The following is a 23,577-nucleotide window of genomic DNA, read 5'->3' on the forward strand; positions in this document are numbered from 1 at the left end:
GACATGGTTTAGTGGGTTAGGTGGTGTGGTTTGATGGTTGAACTTAATGATCCTTGAGGTCTTTTCAAACCTTAATGATTCTATGATTCTATGATGACACATTTATCTAAAAGACAAAGTTTATATATTTTACATGTTGTACTCGTTGTAAATTTATTATTTTTTACAGTTGAAAATATAAATACAAGAACATTAAATAAATTTACAAGAAACAGTGCAAAGGCAATTAGCCAAATAGTTAAAGCATTCACAGAAATGCATTCCAGCTACTAGCATTCCAGTACCATCTTCCATTAACATGCAGTTAAAACCTTGTGGATAAACACAACAAATACGTTAAATTCTCACTTAAAAGCATATTCAGAGTAGTCTTGGACATAGGTGACCAAAAGAACCTATGCATTGCATATAGAACCACAAGAGGGTTTGAGTACTGAAGAGGTTCAATTGCTGAACTACAACAGAGCCCCAGAGAGGAGGCATTTAACTGATGCTTTTTTTTTGGGGGGGGGCGGTGGGGGGTGGGGCGGGTTGCACCACCACAGAGTGTTTCCAGGGCTACCTCCTGAGTCCTTTAGGAAAGCAAAGCCCTTGCTCCCTTCTGCCATGCATCTGCCCCAAAAAATCCCCTTTGCAGGGTCTATTTTCTTTCATCTTTTGTGCATGAAGAGCCAAAATCCAGCTTTTTGAGACAAGTATCACAAACAGAATGAAATTTTGCGTCAGGAATTACTGAGCTAGGGCCTCAAGATTTGGCTTGCCAACCAAGGGCCAAAGTACAAGCAGAAAAATACTCATTAGAATAGCTCAAAAGCTGTCCCTTAAAAAGCAGCCACACAGTTAAACAGTTTCTCAGCTACTAAACACAGCAGCTAGCATTTATTATCTGTATTTTTTCTTCAAAACCTAACACTTCTCTACTTTATCATTGCAAATGAGAAATGGCAGTGTGTTTAATCTCTGAAATCACCACTCAAGATACAATATTGACCCTGCTTAAATCAATGGCAAAGCTTCCATTGACTTACTCAAGCCACTAACATAACTTAGTTGTATTTAATAACCTACTGACTACTTTATTTATCACTATCTTATTCATGGCACTCTACTTCCATGATACCCAGTTTCTATCCCTCTGTGGTGTATTAAGAGGTCACTAAAGGTTCAAGACAGATAGTTCTTTTGTATTTACAGTTCTGTAGCTAGTGAATATATTTAAACGAGTGTAAGTGATTTCACTTACTGAACAAATTAACTTCTGTATCATTCTATGTTAAAGTTAATTATTTCAAAGACAAATGCAAACTTACAATAAAAGTTAAAACAAAATACCAATTATTTTTCTATACATAGGAATATTTAAATTTATATTACAAGAAATAAATATAAAAGTATTATTAAGATGCTTCAAGGCTGATATTTTTCTGCTTATGTACATCACTATAGTGTTTGCTACTACAACATACCAAAAGTTGAAGACAGTGTAGCTAACATTTTTAAAGATAACATTGTTTATATGCACAAGTTGTAACTTCCTACATTTATACAATACTATTATGCATTATATCCACATAAACTTAGTTGTAATGAAAAAAGTCTAAACAAAACATTCCTTTAAATGTAAAAAATAAAACCTCAAAAAAACCTCTAATGAAGAATCAAAACGGAAATGTGCCAGCTGTAATCTGACATCCAAGATACCTTGTCAAAATAGTAGCTTCCTTTTTTTGTTTGTTTGTTTTAAATAATTGTCCTTGTCAATCCATTGCATGGCTGCTTTGAAGTTCCAGTACTATATATTAAATAAAATCAGTTCTTGGTCTGCTCACATTATGTAAAACTGTGAAAGTAAATCTCCGCTTCACACTGTAAAACAATGTGCTGTTTAACAGGAAATCACATTTTCTCCATAAAAGTTAGGCTTCCCCTCTTTGAAGTCCTTCTGAGCGAGATACGGCTTTTTTGGCTGCCTGTATCATACTTTTCTTGAAATACAAGTTGTTTGCCTGAAAAGTCATGGAGACACACATCACCATTCTGTACACTGAAAGAAACACCGTTCTTCTCACTGGAAAGATGGCCTGTTGAAACAAAAAAAGTGCATCCCCTGTCAGAAAGGTTCAGAATCAAGGCTCCCATGCTTTTCAGTCACTGTAGGGAGTTTGTGCACTCCTGTTTTATCCCTTCAACAACTTCAAAATGTGGATTTTTCTGTACCTGTTCTGTATATATTTCTTTTCCTGTATGAAATCGGTAAGAGCTTTGAGAGATGTTAATATATTTATGTACAACAGGATTCCCTATTTTAAGCAGTGATGGTCACAATTCTCAGAATGTAGACTTTGACTTGGAATAAATATCTCTACGTAAGATGCAAAATACTTCTCATTCTAGCTTTGCTTTACCTAGTGAAGTTTAAAGTTTCTTGGGTTTGCCAGGTATCTGAAACAAGAAAGTGTTTGACAAAACAAGGATATTTTTTGTTCCTTTGAAAGGCACTCAATTTGCAGCATTTATTTCTGCAGGACAATCAGAATACGGCCTAGGTCCAATCATAGGTCTAAGCCATATTCAGACTGAGAATCTTATGCTGATTGCAGCCTATTAATGAAATGCTCCACAAATGCTCAATTCACTGGAGAGAATCTCCTACCTCTATGCATCATGTTCTAAATAATTCTGATGAGAATTGGGATTTTTTTATTATAAGTATTTGTGCAAATGCTTCTGTTTTTGGTTTTTTTTTTTGGGGGGGGGTTGTGGGGTTTTTTTGTTTGGTGGGGTTTTTTGTTTGTTTGTTTTGCAAAGCAGTCAGGTTTAAAAGGTCTGCTAGGATCCTGATATCATATGTGTCATATCAGGAGGAGTAAATTATATGGAATACCATGATGGGGAAACCAAAACCAGAACTAAAATTTATTTTGGGAGGTGATTGTTTTGTTAAACACTGATAAACAAGTTCACAAACACAGATGCAGAGCTGTCACTTATCATTTATACCAGAGATAGAATTAATAAAAAGCATAAAACATCCAAGTTTGCTATTTGTGTTAATACTTACAACACTTCATACACAAAAATCATCATGATTCATTAGATTTCAGTAAATTTACTGAAAAGACACAACAGTGAAGGTAGAAACTGCTTGCAGATTATGCTTTTAGGAGGAGGAAAAACACTGGTGAGAAACCTCTAGGCAGTGAAAGATTACTCTATTACAGGGATCCAAATCTGGTCCTCTCTAGTATGCCTGGATTCAGTCCATCAAATACCTCAAATATCCTGGAACGGAATCCTGCTTTGGCTCTCCCCTTTCACTCTCTCAGTACTTCACACTTCTGAACCTTTCCAGAAGGGGCAGGGCCACATTACAGGATGCTCTTCTATTATTTCTTGTTGGGGTCACCAGAGAGAGAAGTATTTGATGACACCCTCCCCTGCATTAATCCCTCCTACACAAAGGATTCTGCCGCTTGAGTGACTGGGCTGGACTCCTCTATTCTGCTTGGGCCAGGGTCCCCAGGCACACAGGTTTAGTGTCAGTCTACCCAAGCACTTCCTCTAGAAACTAACCCTTACTTTATGCAGACAGCATACCTTTTGGCAGTTTTCCTACTGATTCAAGCGATGTCAGTTGCATCAAAGTCTCATTGGCAAACTTTTATTTGGAATGAGAGATGGCATTTTTAAAATAACATGTGAACATATATTTCTAGTTGATAAAGCTTAATACCAGGTTGAAAATGTAATGCATATAACTTAATTTAAACATCTCAGGATGGGAGTGTAAGGGAGTGGGTTTGTGGTGATGGCTGTCAAACAAAGGTTACAAATTTCATGCCAAACTACTGAGCTGCCTCTGGACCCACAAAGTGGAAGCAATGGCCCAACAGATTATGGAAAACCTCTTACATATAAAGTCTAACATTTAATTATTAATCTAAAAGACCATCAAGTACATAAACAGGCTCAAATGTAAACGGAATAAAATGAGCCAAAGAGCTTTGTTAATAAATTCAAACTAACCATACTTGCTGACACTGTAATTGGGCATATATAGTGCATATATAGTTTAACCCCTTGCCTGACTACAGCTCTTTTATTTTAGAAGAAGTGTTCAAAATAACTGTGCCCTATTTGTGTTAGGGCAAAATCTGAGGAGAAAATAAGGCTATTCTGTGAACAAATTCAGAAAATTGGTTTCTGTTCCTCAGTGAGGAAATCTGCAGTGTCAGCCATGGGATACCTAACAGTAGTTTTCCAAACATGCAAAACCATTTTTCCACGTGTTCCAAACATGCAAAACTTTGGTTCAAGAGAAAAACCAAAACCAAGGAAATATTAGTATGTATTAGTATGCCATGAAAAGAGTTAAGTTACATGGTCCAGCAGGCAAGAAAAGCCACAGGCTGCATAGATACCCCAAATTTACCATGGCAAGTCATTCAATCCTGCATCTGGAATAGCATTTCAGTGGAAATAGTGAGGCCAAAACCATCAAGTATTTACAGCTCAGTACATTTATGACATAGGTCTTAAATTTCTAGAGTGTTTCTTTTTGGAGCTCACTTTTTTTAAATGAAGCGTTTCAATGTTATTTTGAAGTTATTGCGGTGAGAGCAGGGATATCAGGTACAGCAAATTAGAAGGTCCCATGTTCCTATCCAGCACCAGTCAACTGGTGCAGGCAGTACCTTTTGGAGGCATTTGCCCAGCTCTTCTGAGATACAACTGCCCCATGTTTGGAAGATTAAGTGTAAGGAATTGCCTCAAAGAGCTTTGCTGGGAGGACCAACTCTATCCAAGCATAAGTTTAGCCTCTTCTTGTGGAAGTCCTAAAGACCCAGAAGAATTATTTAGTCAAACAAACTATGCAGGGAAGGTATCATACAACCCTTTGATGTGAATGGTGGATGTGGTACACAGCTCACAGCATTCAAAACATACAATGAAATACAAGATGTGATGAGGTGGGTCATCTGAGACATCTGTGTTCATGAGTGTATATGAACAAAGTTCTATCAAAGTTCTTTCAGCTGCTTTGAGAAGCTGTTGGCACGGGACATACAAACTCCCATACTGGAAAGATCTAATTATGTGAATAAACTAGGACAGAACTGGAGCACTTCTCACGGAATTGGCATCGCTCGATGGTTTAGACCATCAATTTTGTATCTCTTTCTAAAATACTACCCAAATCAACAAAAACTTGTTCCAGAAGGCCACAACGGTACTATTCACTGAGCTGCTACAACAAAAAAAAGTTCAATAAAACATTTCTGCTCTCTTTCTTTCGGTTGAGAAAAGTAGCCAAAATGCATTTGTAGCTGGATATAAGCATGCCAAATGTTGCAGGGAGAGGTGGCATCTTTCATCAGAGTAACTAACATAGCTGGAAAAAAAACCCCTACAAGACATGTAGGCTGAAAATTTCTCTCTCTTTGAAAATTTTACTTCTACCTAAAAATATTGCCTTTCTTTGTATTTGACGACAGTGAGAGTTACTGGATTCTGTTTCTCAACTGACCTGTTAGATACAAAGTATGTTAATTATTGCATTGTGTGGTATCCAAACAGACATATTTTATAAAGGAATGACAAAAAAAAAAAAAAGGAACTAATTTTACAAGCTCAGTTTGGAGAGCTATTCAGGTCATGTCCAAATGCCATTTCCTGAAGTGCTGTGATTTCTTCACAATATGCAGCTAGTACATCCAAATGGGCAGTTACCTATTAAGGGGGCTGCACATATTAATTCCATAGCTTTTACTCTGTACATTTGAGCTATTATCTGCTGAGATAATCCTGTTGATTATCTGCTGTCTTCTGACAGCATATGTCACGAAACAAGGATAACATAGCCTCTGAGCATATTCTGCAATTTCATACTAAACAATCTAGCTGATGGCATGACTTCTTAGCCTCAACTCTTGATCAACTGGGAAAAATACCTCAGGCACACAGAAGTAATATCCTGTAAGTTTTGCTCAACTTAGGCTTTTATATATTAGAGATTTATAAGTTATTCTTCTCTTTGCAAAACTGATTGTCTTTAGTGAGAGATCAAATCAGCAGCAAGAGTGTGAAAAACTAAATTACGTCCACTGATAAAAGATAAGTTTTTAATAAATACATTCAGTGGAGATTCGTATCGAATTTTCTGAATAGACAAATAAGCCACACCAATTTGAAATTGATTGGAGTGCTACATACACCTGCATTTCAACTTCTCAGAGCACAACAGAGCAGGGGGTAACAATTCAGAGGACAGTACTGTGTTAGAATAGGAAGGATAGATAATTTTACTTCCAAATAATTGTCTCCTGAACCAAAGATATATTTGTTAGGCAAAAAAGATCCTTTAAAATCCCACAGGGGAAACAAAGAGCTATAGAGAAATTCCATTTCAGTACTTACTCTGTAGCCAACAGTGAGGCAGCCCTCTCAGCACTGCTATCTTCACTGAGAGGATTTTATAAGTTACAGTCTCCATTTTCTCTTACTTCTTCTCTCATAAGCAGATTCCACATAAGCATTCAATTAATGTTTTTCCTCATTCCTCAGTCCTACATGATTTCTCTCATACTTTTAACCTATACTATTATCCTATATTTCCTTCTTCTTCAGGCAATGTTTGTTTTAATAAGGTTTAAAATGTGAACTGTTTTAAAACGTGCTTGAAGTTTATTGTCATATATTCAGGTGACAAGAAAAGTGTTAGCAGCAGCTTCTGGTAAGTAATTGTCTAATAATAAATATAACCTACTATTTGATACATAAATCAAGAGTTCCCACTGAGTACGAGAAGTGGATATTTTAGAACTTTCTCTAAAGTTTCCCAAAATGGATGTGGGGTATTGTTTGTGAGGACATCCTAAAATATTTGGACCCTATACTTATGAATAATATTTTGTTGGCACTTCACTTTACAGTAGCATGAAAGAGCATAGCACTTCTGTTTTAAGGCAAGAAAAAAAATAACTTGAGAAATACTATTTTGCATTATACATACCATTTCCATTTGCGTGCACTGAATAATCGTTATTCATTAGCAGTGTTGTAGAGTTAGTGGAGTTACTGTTTGATTGTAAGGAATTGGAAGAACTAGATACTCCTTGATTTACAGTCTGCTTCTTTAAGCCATTAGTAGCAGTTCTACTCCAGTCTACAATAGATACATGTTACAGAAAGTAGCACAACTCAAGCACAATACAAGTAATATATAAAAATGTAGTTAATAATGCAACTGAATCAAAATAAAAACAAGGCTTTACCCACTCTCTTCACAGTATTCTAGAAGGAATTATATTCTCCTAAGAATTTAATGATTCTCAATGTTTAAAATTATTCAAATCTAGTTCCTTTTTCTCTTGTCCCTTTTTTAATACAAACAGCCAACTCTCATAGTTTTACGACTGACGACCAGATCAGAAAAATAACTAAAATACAGTCGATCTTCTAAATTAAAATGTATAAAAAGTATATAGCTTTATGAGAAGTCAATGGCTGAATAACAAAATAACATCAAATAATTTATAGCTTTTTGGTTTAAACTATGCTTCACTTTGTTTTCGTGAAAGTCACTGGTAAAACTACAATTGACTCGGAAGCTGGAACAAATCTTACAGTTTTTATTTGATCAAAAGTCTTCTGCAAGACATGCCTCTATACTGGAGTGGAAGAGATCAACTGCAGTTAAGAGCTTAATGCAACAGCATGTAAGTATGTAAGAACTGCATCAACTTCCACCTTTAAATAGTATAATTTTTGAGGTTTATTAGACCTTGAATAATAAATTAGAACTGCAACAGCAGCAATATGATTTATTGATTTTTTAAAAAAAATATTAAAAAATACTAGGAACTTAACACTGAGTTAAGTGTTAAGGAACTTTATTCATAAGTAAAAAAAGAGAAATATTCTTATTTACCAGAGTTTTCAGCCAGCCTGAATTTTCCACAACAGAGATATCTTCTCCACTGTTTACGGACATTCTCCTTTGTTACACAATAGAAGATAAAAATGAAGAATCCTGCAAAGCAATAACATTAGAGAATGTTGCAAAACTGACTTTTACTACTTCTTAATGAACAATGTTTTGGTTTTCTTTCATTTATTTTATATTTCAGATCGAAAGTAATGAGAGCATTCTTCGGTGAAAAACTTCAGAACTCTGAACACTGAAGAGTCCTTTTCCCTTACAGAGATGAGAGGAATCATACACAGACGCAAGAACAACAAATATAATCAAATCCACAAAGTGCATAAAGTTTCCTACTATCAAATAAGAAGGGAAAAATTCTGTGGATCCTGAAACTTATGTAACTCTTTCAGAAAAGAGTTCAGTGTCAAACAGAGGGCATGATATGACACTGTCATGGTGTGACACTGTCCCATCTTTTATTAGCAGCTAACCTGTTACCTCCAACTATACCAGAACCAGTAGCACTTCAAAATTTTGATCATTCATACAAAGAAAATAACTCGTAACTAAAATAATAATAAATAGTACCCCTTTTACCACAAATTCAAAGCCAAATATTTTCTAGAAGGGATGGGGCTCACATACGTCTCTTGCCAGTGCCACATTACAGACTCAGTATCTGCTTCTCATTCACTTCTGACACAGGGTGGGACCTAACTTTCCCTGCTTATAAGTCCATCATCACTGTCCCCCTTTAAGGAAAAGTGGCAGTCAGTCTTTGCACAATTTTCCAGCTGCTATGTGTCCCTGAGAACAGATGTGTTATGTTTACAATGAATAGAAAATAACATGAAGGAAAACTAAATGATCAGACTGGTGCAGACGTGCATGTACATTATGTTTGCACTGCTTTTAAGGCCAGTTAAGCATGTAAAATCCCACTACAAGAGATTACTCACATCTTTCCTTGCTTAAGTATCTAACTTCGGCTTTTAGGATGAAGTTTTGAATGTAACCAAGTATTGCCCTACACAGATGGTTCTATACCATTGTCAAATACAGTTTTGAAACACTGGCACAAACTTAATTAAAGTCAACACAATTTATGTACCTTTATTACTTCTAATATCAAAATTTGCCCTGCACCTAACTTAAAACTGGGTAAAAGGGGAACTTAGCTTCACACAACAGATTACTGTGACCACATGGAATCTAGTCTTGTCTTAGTTCAAAAAAATCCTACGCAAGACTTGGAAGATGTGGGTTCTCTGCTTTTGGATATGTCCAGTAGCATCCTGGCCTTTGCGAAGCTGCATGCCTTCATATCTGCTTCCTGTATGTTCTTAAGTACTAAAGACCATGCTGAAGAGTTAGACCACTGACTTCTAGATGTTGCAGCCTTGCCCATCTCAATGGCCCTTTGTTCAATGTCACACCTCACCATGAAGCCTTAGCGGTAAGTGGAGAAACTATATAGTTTTCACTACATTAATTACATTATTATGAAAACACTTACAGTAACTGAGTATTTACAATTGATCTGTTGACTAGAGAAACACAGTCACTTCCAGTGGTGGTTGGTTTGCATACATTTTAAAAATTATAATATTTATAGATATAAATATATTATACCGACAAATAGTAGCTGGCTTTCCTGTACCTTACTATAACGTAAATTTAACTCAAGATTACAGTAAAACAGTATCATCTCTAATTTATTTAACATGTCAAAGCACATATCAAAATTACATCCTTATTGCTGAATCAAGAAAATGTGATTTCCATATTGGTTTGTCCATTATATGGTATGCAATGTGCTTCCTCATGAAGGATAAACTTACCTTGCAAAGTGTTGAAAATGGTAAAGAGGTAAATAAATACCTCATTTACTGTGAAGAATGCAAGTCCCCAAGTGATTCCCAACAAGAATGTGAGGCCGGCAACACTCCTAAGGTCTTGAATACTGGTTTTTCTTTGAGCACCAAGTTGTTTTTTCTTTTTGATACGACAGAGCTGGATCAGCACAACAATGAACATGCTGATATTGATCAGGAATATCAGGCAAAAGTATCCCACAGCAGTAATATAGAAGACAATTCTATTTTTAATCCAGCAGCTAGAACACAAAAACAGTCTGTCAACCATTGTCAGAAACAGAAATTAAGAAGAATAAACATGAGATAAAGGTGTGGTTTGTTGCACACGCAAACCATTTTTGCCTCTTTAGTAAAAAATATTTTTTTGGCTAAAGGGTGAGAGCTTTCATATATGCAATAACTACAAAACACGACACACGGTACAGTTATACAATTTCAAAGCTCTCCCATTGCTTCTTTCTCTTCCCCACCTTTACTTTAAAGAAAAGCAATTTTGTAGGACCTCCCTTCCCACTCACCCCCAAAAAAGTACCTCCCTTTAACTCACAATTCATCAGGTCTGTTTATTGAAACCTTTCCGGTGGTTATAAGTCCATAATTATCTGGTGATACAGCCAACACAATGGACACAACTACTGCTGGTAACCCTAAAAGATTACGAGCAAACACATAAGTGAAAATCATGACAAAGACATTATTATGAGGACTTGAAATTATTATATTTTTCTGTGAAAACTACAGCTTGACTCTGAAATTTGTCTGTTGAATTCTGTTGACTACTAGCTGTCTGAAAGAATCTGAAAATTGGAGCATTCAAACTGTTCAGGAGCGCAACTTGCAAAGAAACAAGAGTTCTCCACAGCTAGCTCCAAACATTTCTGAATACGGCAACAAATATCATCAATCTTCAAACTGATTTAAAATGTCAAATACAGGATACCTGCTTTTCTTTCTTACATCTGTTTTAAGAAAACAATTCTATTGATTTTAGTGCCTTCATTCATGTTTACTCAAGTGGCCACAGAGGATAATCAGGTCCAGTATCTCTTCAGCTTTTATCCAGTTTTATCTGTTTTGCTGCTTTTTGTTAGCAACAGTGCTATCCCAGAAATGAAATATATATACTTATTGGCATTTCTTTTCAAAACACAACTGATGCCATCCACCTGGTAAATGGAAATGGAAATATGCACATTCAAAATTGGTTCTATTGCACTTGCATAAGGAAAATTCATGATCAATTTGCATTGCAGCGGTCTCAGTTCTGCAGTTAGCGGGGAGTTTCCTACCTCAGAAAGGTGGAATATATAGGATCAGGTTTACTGATAAGGAATACCTTGTCGCTGCAAGGTCATAACATTTAATGATGGCTTTATTTTCATTTCTGAACTGTGCCACATTCACTAAAATACTCAATAATACAATTTATCTATTTAGCACCCAAAAGGAAAAAAAAGAAAAACAAACTAAAAAAGACATACCCCAACCAACAACGCAAAATTTAAGAATGTATTTCCGGACATAGGTATTAAAGACTTTCACAAGGGCCAGATACATGTGGAAAGCTTCTAGGCCCATCCAGGTGAAGGAAACCAAGAGGAAATAGTGAAGAAATACTGCAACTGCAATGCAGAGGCCTCGTGTATCATACAGTGCAATCCATGAGTCCAGGAGGAAAGCTAAGTTGAGTAGAAGTAACGCAGCACACAGCTGAATAAGGATTTTGGAGGGGTAGTCTCTCCGGATTTTCCTAAAAAAAGGAAATTAGTGAGATGACATCAATTGTTCATGGATCCCTGGCTTACTTCCTCTCTTGTAGTCCTTTGTGCACATATGCCATGAAAAAAAAGTATTGATATATTTTCATTCATATGTAATGCTTCATATATTGCATGTCTACATGGAGAGAGTAATTTAAATGAAGTTTGTTATACTAAGGTTATATAAATACAAACAATAACTTGGATTCTTAGAGTTTGGTACCATGATTTTTTTTTTTTTACATTGTATGTTGGGCTTCACCTTGTTACAGTACTTCCAAAAACCAAAATGTTACTATTCTTTATTGCTGAACTAGATTAGGCTTTTGACTGGAATTCTAAAGCCTTGATAGAGACAAGTAAGTCCTTAATGACAGGATAATGAGAGAATAAACATGTGCCAAATAACTTCGAGGAGGACTTCCAAAACATAGTATGGAGGATTCAATAGTTAAGGCTCAAACATAAGAAAGTGTTCTGACAAACAACAAAGCATACAAATGCCTTTAAAAATGCTATCATTCTCCACTGCTCTATATATGCTGTGTCTTAAACACATTCCTTCACACTTCTATTATGATAGTCCATTATAAAATATTTAAGAGTGCTACTTCTTCACTTCTTACTGCATAGATCCTCATCATTAATTCACTTGTCCACAAGATCAACATTCCTGAAGATTGAATCAACACCTTCTTTGTAAACTGGACAAATTTGTGCTTTATTAACAGAGACAGAATCTATAACTATTGGAAAGGACTTTGCAGTGAAGACTACAAGCAATCATAATTGAAGAATAATGGTAGCTTAGTTGAACAGGTACTTACTCAAAGGCTATGTAGGTCACAAGAGTAATAGAAAGAAAAATTGCAGAGAGGCCACAGCCTATATAGGATATAAAAGTCAGTACCAATTCCTGTGTGGGATTCAAAGGAGTATTTCCATACAAGTTCTAAAATGGAAATAGAAGTTAATTTCAGAAAACATGTTTATTAAATCAAAAAAGATCAAAAAAACCACAAAATGCACCTTTCCCTCTGCAATTGAAAAAAAAAATGAAACAGCTCTTCTCATCACAGATCTTATAAAAGGTTAACTGAAAAACAGAAAAGCCAACAGAGTCCTGCGAGGAGCAGGGAGTTGGACTCGATGATCCTTATGGGTCACTTCCAACTTGAGGAAGGGATGATTCTATTACTCCAATGGAAACCTGTTTTAAATTTGATTTATCCTAATTTTTATTTCCTGCAATATAAACAACTGCATAAATGTAAAAGCTGCAGTTTAATAAGCACTTAAGGAATTATTTACTCCAATGAGTCCCCATTCAAGAAGCAGCTTAAGCGTGTGGCTAATTGTATGGCTATATGTACTAACACCGAAGTGAATAGAGCTTGCATAGTATTTCATAGCTAGTATGTGCTTACTGAATACTTATTTGCTTAAGATAACACATGCTTAAATGTGTTCTTGAATCAGGGTAAGACTGCATAATTTTTAAATAATTACCATCAAAACTGCAAAGCTTGTGAGGTGGTTGCATGAACAGACTGTTTCATTTACTCTACTTTCTTTAACTATGCAACCTTCCGACGACCAGCCTCCATGTCCACCTGTTAAAGAAAACAGCTTTGTTATTCGTAAAAGCCTTTATTTATATTAACATGACTTAACATAGCTAAACTGGCATGATATCTTGGATGATAGCAAGTACTTACCATTTTTATTAAAGTCCCAAAAAACACATCTAACTGTTGAATTATCCTGTTTAGGAGGTAAAAAAAAAAAAAAAAAAAAGATGTTTTACTAAACTATGAGTTTATGATCAAGTAATTTATGAATTATCTACAGAATACAGGCAAGAATAAGTACTATATACAACAAATATACCTGTTTTACATGAACGCAAAATGAATTTAGGTGCAGAGAATGGATTAATATTGCAATATGCATGTGAAAATATGCTGAACAAATTTGAAGTCACCATACAGGTGTTAGCTCTCATGCTTACACTAAGATTCTCTTCCTGGCAGAACATTATGAATGCTCTTTCATTTTTTTCCCACACTATAAAATTTCTTGGGATTTCTCATCCTTCTTGATTTTTTAAGTATCAAGAACATGACCACACAGAAAAGTAAAAAACTTTTTCATTTGAAAACATATGATCACTTTAAATTACCATGATGTTAAAGGTTTACATATACATTTCCCACACACACATGAAAATCCTAAAAATAGTAGCAGTAATACACTGTACAGCTATGAATACTAATACTTCTACAGTTATATCTCAAAACTCAGTATTATATTAATACAAGCGAAAAACTACACTAAGCCAGCTCTTGAAAAAAGCTTCAGGTACATTAGTGGAATCCCTACACTTTTCAGTTTATAATATTTTAGTATTTCAAACTCTTTTGAGATATAGAAGATTTCAATCCTTGATGCTCATTTAGGAAAGAGATGCTGTATATGAGCCCTGATATTCCAGATGACACAATCTGTGTTCCAGTTCAAGAAACAACATTCTCCCTAAGAAAAAAGACATATTACTTTTGGGCCATGCAGCACCTACATATGTCATGACTGCAGCATCTCCATAGCAACCCCCACTGTCAGGCTTTCATCTAAGAGTTTTTATTCTTTGAAGACTAAAACAGAAGAATAGGTAGGAAAGATAAAAACTGTATGGATAGCTGATAGAGCAAAGTTACCTGAAACCATTTGAGAATAAAAATTTACACTGGTGATACATAAGCAAAGATGAGTGATTCTGAAAGTCCAGATGGAGATGAAACGTCTGCACTAGTAAAGCAAAACCAACCGATCTGTATACTTAGTACAGTATTTCTTCCACAACAATGCCAATAGAGGCTACAAAATTGTACTTTAATTTTGCTAAAATGTAAATTGTACCTGATTAGGTTTGATATTCTGTAAAGTGACAGTAACATTTGCCTTTAAGTTGCTAATTGTGAGGTTAGCAACACTTGATGATATAACATTGCTGATTAAAGATGCATTCTTCAAGGACAGATCCTGGAACAACAAAAAATAATCAAATTTTAAAATCTTAAAGGAAACAATAGTAGAATACAGCACCCACAAGCTCAGTTATTATGCAGAGTGAGCACTGGACAAAAACAATTTTTAAATCAGGAAGTTTTGAAATGTGTTTTGTGGGAAAAAAATCCATTCTTTTTTTTTTTTTTTGCTCTAGGTTTGAGTTTAAAACCCTTATGAACAGAGGATCAAAAAGATACCTGGAACACAGTGGTCTTTTTAAAGAAGTTGAATATAATTCTAGAAGCAAACTCCAACTCTTCAGGGGGTAAATTTGTCAGCAATGATGAAGGAAGTGTAATTGATCCGAGATTATTTAAATCATTCATTGCATTAGTGCCTAGAGAGATCTGAAAAATAAATACAAGGATTATGCTTCATTTCAATCACTAAAGAAAAATTAAACTATGACTTAGTTTCAGTTTAAAACTTTGAAATACATATCTCTGTAATCACTGTCAGGAACTCTGGTGCTCTCTCATTCCTGTCCTGCTCCAATCAATAAATAGCATCTGCAGGCCTGAAAAGGGTGCAACTCATTTCAGGTCTGCCTGCCATTGAAAACACACTGGGCTTTACCCATTTGCTTACAGGGACAGAACACATCACTGTGGTGGATAATACTGATTTGAAAAAGGTGAAGAGCAACAACCTAGGTAGGTCCATGTAACTGTGTAAGGAGACTAACATTTCACAGCACAGAAGCCTGCAAAGGAAAGAATTTTTATAGCCCATATGAAATATGACAGAATTCAGAAAAACCGACAATACGCATTATTTGCCAATAGGTTTTTAAGAACAGTAGGGTAAGCGGAATCTAAGAACCCTAACTTTATGATCATCTGTCAAAAATGACAAATAAACTGGATAAACTACAATTCAGATATCTCAAGAGCTTAGTGATCTGACATTATAAAAAAAAGATCTGAACTTTCACTCAGTTTTCTGTGCTGTACTTACAGTACAAAAAGCTTTGTTTAGGACAAAATCTCTAATATTTTCTTGTTGCACGTTAGTCACTTTACATACAAATATCATCATCTCAGAGTTCCTGAGAGATGTGAAACATCAGCAGAACTGAAGAAATAAATTATCTGTGTATTCAAAGAATGGCTGTGATAGAAATAATAATGTGAGCTCTCCACAGTGCTGTAACAATACGGTTTAACTGTTCTGTTTAGACCAGTGGTCTCCAAACTTTTTTTGATCATGTACCCCCTAAAAAATTTTTAGCATGCACCCCAAAATATATCTATCTATTTATAAGTCATAGGCATGTACTACTGTACTAATATATTATGCATATTATAAAACACACACAAAAATAGAAAATTTAGAAGGATGAGATAAAGATTAAACATTATTTTTTTAAAAACATATTTTTTATTTATTAATCATATAAAAATATTTTCTTCCCACACCCCAATGCACTGTCATGTGCACACCCTGGGGTACTCACACCCCACTTTGGAGATCACTGGTTTAGACAGCCACCAGAGAAATCCCGAATCAATTCCACAAAAGCATTCCTGTTTCTCTGGTTTGAACTACACGATCCTTGTTGAAAATTCTCTGTATTTCACTGCCAGTGCCATGAGATGTCCAGAAAATCATTACTTAGCAAATATCTGTTTTTCAGCACTACCACCTCCTAATCACCTCACATTCATGCACCACATGTTGCTAAGAAAATAGAAAAGAACTCAAATGTTAACATTTCATATCACTTTCAGTATCACAGAACAGCTTCAGTACTACTTATGGCACATTAAGCTATTTCCTTCCCTGAGAGGACAGAATGTGCCAAAATTTGTCCATAACTTTCCAACTCTCCTTGCTTAAGCCTCCGAGGTTGGTATTGTCCAAATTATTATTTCCTCAACCAGAAGAGAGGTTTTGAGTGAGACAAATTGGATCCAAACTTTATAAGCACTTCTTTCTTGGCAAGACCAACTACTCATGAGTGACAAATGAATGAATGTCATTATCCAAGCAACATAAAAGTTCTTTCCTGGAACTCTCTGCAATTAATCTCCTTCTAATGGATGAAACCATCTGGCAACACTCCTTGATAAATTTCAGCACTGTCACGGTGGGTGATGAAGTGACTCATGATTCAGGGGTTTTGAGGCAAAGTTATTCCACCAAGCATTCTGTCCGTTCCAGTATTCTGGCTGTACCCACTCTAACAGCTTATTAGTCTAATGCCAGTTTCTTTTAATTCCGTTGCTTATTTGCACTTATTTACACAATAGAAAATGAAAGGAAAAACTATGGAGGGCTTCAAAAACAAAGTATTTTTAATCTGAAACTAACATGAACAAAGGACTTTGAAATTGTGACATAAACACAGGACATACTCATTACATATAAATATAAAAACATAAATACTTAAAAATAAATGTTTAAGAATTTGTAAGTATTTAGAATTATCAGCTTTTAACCTGGAGATCAGCTGAGTCCTGGACAGCAAAAGACATTTGGTTGGAGCGGATGCCATTGGTTTTGACAACTGCCAGAGCCAAGGAAGGGGAAGCAAAATCAGCAGACGTTGCTGAAAAGTTCAGTTTTAAGCCAATGTAATCCACCAGTTTTATAATTCTGTTAAGAAAAAGAGATACTTAGTATTACCAAACACATACACCCAAAATCCTCAGGCAAGTTGTGGTTATGGAGCAACAATCCAAGTGTAGTGTAAAATATAAAATACAGCTGACTCTGCTCACTTATTGTGGCATCAACAAAAAAAAATTACACTGTTTTCCATGGCATTATATTATAGTAGAGCTGGTAACATTAGAATGATACTCCTTCCATTTTGTATATTATTGAACATAATATACATTTGTATATTAAAGAACAAGAAATATTGTATTGTATATCATGATTATGAAAAAATGAAACTTGCTGAATCCAATTTATCAAGATATTCAATACAACACACCTTCAATCTATTGCCAAAATGACCTACCTGTTAGAAATTCGGGGTGGTAATGGTTGAGAAGCAGTCAGGAGTTTGCTAACCTCACTAACCATCCTTTCCACATCTTTTGGCTCTACTTTTCCAGCTGCTAAATCATTTTCTATTTTGGACACGATTTGCTCAGCTGTGGTAATATTAATGGTGGTATATACAGAAGTTGTGTATGTGGTAGCTGATAGTATCTTTCCTGGGACAAAAGAAAAGTTGTGCATTTATTTAAACATTGTGTTCAACAAATGAATTAAGCTTTGAGAAGCAGAACAGTTAAGCAGTTCTCTTGATCAACAAACCTTATCACAACTTGTAAGGTCTCTCAACATGTTATACGAGACAAAATCCCTTTTTTCTCCCTATCGGCTACTTTGCAGATAGCAATACTTCAAATCTTATGAAAACATAAAGCAAGGTTTCAAATGGCCAGCAGTAATTCCAGTTTTTATTGATTACAAACTCCCTCACATCAGACCATTAGTGATGTCAAATAATCTATTCTTTTGGATTTTTAGCCATGCGATGCTTAAAAGTAGAATAAAATCAAGATCAGCAATTTGAAAAGAAGCTTGTAAAGATGAGTACAATCTTCGTAGGAAAATACAGAGTCACTAAGAATATTGCTAACCAATAACAATATTTTAAGGAAGATCCAACACTGATTTGCAATATTTTAAATACTAGCTTAGTGAAAAAAAATAGCTATTTGGCTCTGTGACTTAATTTTTTCTCCCAAAGGTACCTGTTGGGAACTTAGCACAGTACATATCTATCACAGTTACCAACCAATTTGTAGGGTGAGGTATCACTCATCATGGCCAAAGGCATCAGAATGTATTTTAAAATAAGTATACACCTCATGACAGTTGTCTGAGGTTATTCACAGTAATTGGAAGGTCACAGCTCAGATATGTAATCTTGTTTAATAAAGTTGAAAAGCAAATTCAGTATATGGCATTCAAATTTTTAAAAGAATCATTTTACTTGTCATATTTACCTGTGCTCCCATTAGGCAGGCTACCATGTCCATCAGCAGTAGAATGAGGATGAGAAGCTGAGACTGAATGGTTGACAGGGCTAACAGTGGGGGTCAAAGTTATTGTGAAAGGAGTAAGGGGAAGAACAGGCGCTGCTGTCGTGTTTTTGTTATCAGAAATAGATTGGATCGAATCTGTAGCAGGATGAGTTTGTGCAACAGATTTGGTGGTAGTCTCAAAAGGCGGAATTGCTAATGGAGGTTTGGGGGGAAGCTCAGAAGAGGAAACTGCAGAATATTTAGTGAAACCTACAGAAGGAGAAATTATTGTAATAGGCTTGCTAAGATACGCAGCATCAGATTTGACTGAGAAAGCAGCATTAGTGACAGATTTTGTTGCAGGTGTGGAAATAGTGGCAGATTTATTAGAAGCTATGGAAGGAAATGTTGGCATGGTAGGTTGAGCAAGAGACTCAGAAGAGGAAACTATAGTGGTAGCACTGGTGGAAGACACAGAAGTTTCAGTAGAAGATGTGGTAGAAGTTTCAGATAGAGGATTTGTAGTGGGAGATGTGGAAAGAACTCCAGAAAAATAAATTTCTGTGAATGGTGGGATCAGTGGTCTAATTGAGGGGCTTTGTTTGGTAGAAAGCATAGTGGGAGAAATAAAAGTCCTAGATTTGGGGAAAGTCTTTTTAGCGAGAGAAGAACGAGAGAAAGGAACCCATATAGAATGAGATGGCACTTGTATAATACTGTAAAAAAAAAAAAAAGGCACAGAAACGCATGTTAAATTTAACATTGTTTACATTTTAAAGAAAACAAGTTATAATAGAGGAATATACATGAATGATATGGACATACTACTAATAATGTATTTTTTAAAATAAATCAGATTGGATATTTCATGCTCTAGTAACAAATATGCATTCCGTCACATTTTGAGGGTTCTTACATTCTATTTTGCTGTAGTTGTTAACTAGCAAGCCCATAAATACTACTCCTGCCTTTGCTGCCTATTCTGGAGGTGACCCAGTGCTAAACACAAAAGCTATCTGCATCAGGAAAAAAAAAGGGGGGAAAAAAAAGGAAAAAAAAAAAGGGAAGAGAAGAGAAGAGAAGAGAAGAGAAGAGAAGAGAGAGAAGAGAGAAGAGAGAAGAGAGAAGAGAGAAGAGAAGGAAGAGAAGAGGAGAAGAAAGAAGAGAAGGAGAAGAGAGAAGAGAAGGAGAAGAGAGAAGGAGAAGAGAGAAGGAGAAGAGAGAAGGAGAAGAGAGAAGGAGAAGAGAGAAGGAGAAGAGAGAAGGAGAAGAGAGAAGGAGAAGAGAGAAGGAGAAGAGAGAAGGAGAAGAGAGAAGGAGAAGAGAGAAGGAGAAGAGAGAAGGAGAAGAGAGAAGGAGAAGAGAGAAGGAGAAGAGAGAAGGAGAAGAGAGAAGGAGAAGAGAGAAGGAGAAGAGAGAAGGAGAAGAGAGAAGGAGAAGAGAGAAGGAGAAGAGAGAAGGAGAAGAGAAGAGAAGAGAGAAGAGAAGAGAGAAGAGAAGAGAGAAGAGAAAAGAGAAGAGAAAAGAGAAGAGAAAAGAGAAGAGAAAAGAGAAGAGAAAAGAGAAGAGAAAAGAGAAGAGAAAAGAGAAGAGAAAAGAGAAGAGAAGAGAAGAGAAGAGAAGAGAAGAGAAGAGAAGAGAGAGGAATGGGGAGGGAGCTATATAGGAAAATGCCTGTCAGGCTGTTGTTGTGGAGTCCTTCTCCTGGCTACTACACTGCAACATGGAAGTTGACTCTCTTAATGCATTAGGAAATCTCAGGGAACAAGCAAGTCAAATTTTGTATATATACTTACTACATTTGTAATTCTTCAGCAGTCAAAGAACAAATCTTCAGTGATGAACAGCAGCACCGTTCTGAGATGATAAAGAAGCATTAACCTAGTTTATCCTAAAGCATAAAAATTGCTAATACTGTTAAGTAGGATATTCAAATAAGCATGTGTTTTATGTTTTTCAAACAATAGCATATATTGCACAATTGATTTTGAGGGGTTTTTTTTCTGAAATTACTTTTGCAAAACAGATCTTGACCAGTCAGAATACTGCAGTACCCCCAGATTTTTGATCAATGCTGGACAAGTACAGATTTCTCTTTTTGTTATTGTAAACAAAGCAAAATGTAAAGCCACATCTTTTGAAACAAAGAGACAAATGGTATGGGTCACCACTCCATACTATCACAATATCACTAAGAAAGCTTGGCTGCTTTATAAACTTTTCAATTCAGATTGCCATTGCAATATCACATTTATGTTCTCAAGTAATTTTACACCTAATCCTTTCAAAGTCTGCTTTATTAATGTAGTCATTAATTTTATACAAAAAAAAAAAAAAATCTATCTCCCCCCTCTCCACCCAAAAATCAGGCAGCTGCATTTCTGATGTATTTATATTATTCAAGAAAAAATATTTTTATCTCAAAATAAGTAACAATCTTTTCTTTTAATACTTGGAGTTCATGTGTAAAGAAATAAAAGGGTAACTGTAATTGAGACTGTGTTTAAAGCATAACTTACCAAGTTGGCTTATTTCTGCTTTGTCTGTTAAACTGCTTATATTCTCACTCCCAGCCAGCTTCATTATGAAACTGCAGTGTACACTATAATGAGAAGAGCTTTAGAGTCAAGAAACAGATCTGCCTCATCTTTACAATGCATAAAACTAACATCAAATGCTAAGTGAATGCACATTGCACAAATGCTATGAAAGCACATTTTTCCTAGGCTCTTTCAGATTTGGGGGATATTTTTAATGCACGTAAAACACTATGCCAGGCTAAACAGAAGAGTAATACATCAGTTTGTGGCAGCTTATTTTCTCTTCTCTCTACAGACACTGTTGACTCTTAAATGGGGTCCTCCCTAATTAATGTTAGCTATTAAAGAGTTGATAGTTTTGTAAGGATAAAAACATAATCTCCACCGATACTGTAAAGAAACTCCAGAGAAGAACTAGCAAGTGTCCGAGCTGGCTATGTCAGTGTATATGAAATCTCCATCAGCTGGGGAAAGCCAGTGTTCTCTCCCTTGACTTCAGAGAACTTAAATGACCCAGTTAAGCATGTAATTACACACTTACAATTACAGTTCTATGACTTGAAACCCTGCCTAAACTAGCAAACCTTCAGTAAGAATTTTTCACGTTCAGCAAACACAAGTACACAGATGAATGAAAAAGGCAAAGTGAAGCTCTTTCCAGCTAACAAGAATGAAAAGAGTACTCTAACTCTGCCAGTATATGACATGAAGGTGTCACTGTCTTTCTGTCTATTACTATGTGAGTGTTTTGTTTTGGACTTTTCTTTCATTCTAACCCAGGAAGATAACACCCAAATTCAAGTATTTGGGGAAATGAAATTCCTTTTTCTTTTTTTTTTTCCCCTAAGATTAAAGTGTTTCCAAGCTGAACGGTTTAAAGGACCAGCAATTTAGTGGTGAGTAGCAATTAAATTGACAGACTTCATCTACATTTAGGGGTTTCCAAGATCACCTCTGTGATCAGTCTTGCCATGGTCATGGCTTCTAAACTCTGAACTGGTTACCTTCTCAGGCTTCCCCTACCCTGAGCTGGTTTCCCAAGCTGAAGAACAGCAGCTTGGGATGTCTGAAGCAATTACCTCATAAAGATTGCATTGTATTCACAAGGTCTGGAAATTTGGTGGTCCCAAATCCCACAGCCTCAGTCGTTAGGTTGCTATGTGACTCAGCTAATACAAAGATGCAGAAGAAATATGGCAGGCAAGCCTGTGCTTCACCAGAAGATTAATGAAATGCAATATAGTTTCATTAAAAAAAAAAAAATCACTAATGCTAGAAGAATAATGGGACCAGGATTTCTTTGTCAGTCTACACATATTTATCCAGCCTTTTTCTCAAACTTAACTTCCTAGAAAGTTTGGTTTTTCCTCTGTTACATAGCCATTCATACTTGCTATATCATCACAAGACAAAATATGAGCTTTTAAATATATGAGCATTTAGAAAATTAGCAACAAACCTCTGGTTTTCTGCACTGCATTTATATGAGCTTTCAAATATGAGCATTTAGAATATTAACAACAAACCTCTGGTTTTCTGCACTGCATTCCATAACAGAGGACTGTAATGACAAGTGAAAATAGAAAAAAAAAAATTCATCAGGAGAAAACAGGACTGATACTTAGATAATGACATTATAAGAAATAAGTTGGAAAAAAGTTGTCCAAACAGTAACAACAATTAGTAATCTTACCTCACTCACTGCTTGCAAAGTTTTGTTGAACTCTGAAATTCTTTAAAAGAAAAAGTTACATTATTTCTAGTTATGTTTCTAAAGACAATTACAACAATATAATGAAAAGAACAAGCAACCACTGATAAAAAAAATTTCCATTTGATCAGTGATTTTTCTAAAATCACTCCAGTTCTAATATTGTAAAACAACTTTTCAAAGGAGTAAACATTTTAAAACTTGCCTTTTATTAGTCACTCCACAAACTAAGTTTAAACCTCTGTCATCTTATATTTTAACATCAAGCCACTTCTTTTAAAGTTATTTAAAAGAGCAAAAGATAATTCTTAATGCTGCCTTTTGGCAAGCAATCATTAGGAACAGAATTCTAAATTTATACTCATAGCCACAGGAACAGAATGAGTAAGAAATACGGATTTCTTCTACAAACAAGACCTATTGGACAATTACATTTGGGAATAACAGTAATATTCACTCATTCAAACCTCTCATTATAAAGACAGTGAAAGAAGAAACTACACCAAAATAAAAATATAGATATGACTCCAAGAATATGTATTAAAATACATGCAGCTATGAAAGTTCTCTTAGCACTTTCTTATGAGACAGACCGAATCCCTGAAATTAGAAAAAACACTTACTCATGAAAAGCAGCAGCCAGACTGGCATTCTGAACAACCCACAGCTCATGTCCTCAGGTATTATTATTATCATTATTATTATTATTA

At 35.4% G+C, this 23,577-nt stretch overlaps 1 protein-coding gene across 1 annotated transcript; it reads right to left on the minus strand.

The window, feature by feature from the left end:
* Nucleotides 1–1,640: 1,640 nt before the first annotated feature.
* Nucleotides 1,641–22,882, minus strand: LOC104458937 (G-protein coupled receptor 64-like). The gene is made up of 18 exons (XM_010084577.1): nucleotides 22,850–22,882; nucleotides 22,683–22,717; nucleotides 21,136–21,218; nucleotides 20,413–20,473; nucleotides 18,599–19,332; nucleotides 17,599–17,797; nucleotides 17,072–17,228; nucleotides 14,828–14,977; nucleotides 14,481–14,603; nucleotides 13,280–13,325; nucleotides 13,071–13,174; nucleotides 12,389–12,513; nucleotides 11,283–11,551; nucleotides 10,349–10,448; nucleotides 9,766–10,040; nucleotides 7,931–8,032; nucleotides 7,013–7,165; nucleotides 1,641–2,081 (listed from the first exon to the last, which is right to left on the minus strand). The coding sequence occupies exons 2-18, from the start codon at nucleotides 22,706–22,708 to the stop codon at nucleotides 1,897–1,899; spliced, it is 2,892 nt and encodes a 963-aa protein (XP_010082879.1). The 5' UTR covers nucleotides 22,709–22,717; nucleotides 22,850–22,882; the 3' UTR covers nucleotides 1,641–1,896.
* Nucleotides 22,883–23,577: the final 695 nt, after the last annotated feature.

The sequence above is a fragment of the Pterocles gutturalis genome, unplaced genomic scaffold (assembly GCF_000699245.1).
Source record: "Pterocles gutturalis isolate BGI_N339 unplaced genomic scaffold, ASM69924v1 scaffold3300, whole genome shotgun sequence".
In the NCBI taxonomy this organism is placed as follows: Eukaryota; Metazoa; Chordata; class Aves; order Pterocliformes; family Pteroclidae; genus Pterocles; species Pterocles gutturalis.

Bases quoted from the DNA above. Each gene is read 5' to 3' on its own strand.
- LOC104458937 (XM_010084577.1), bottom strand. From the start codon at position 22,708: ATGGAATGCAGTGCAGAAAACCAGAG. The intron at 17,229-17,598 runs GTAGGTCATTTT...TTTTCTTAACAG, and splicing joins CCACCCCGAATTTCTAACAG to AATTATAAAACTGGTGGATT. The intron at 11,552-12,388 runs GTAAGTACCTGT...TCCTTTTTTTAG, and splicing joins GTGACCTACATAGCCTTTGA to GAAAATCCGGAGAGACTACC.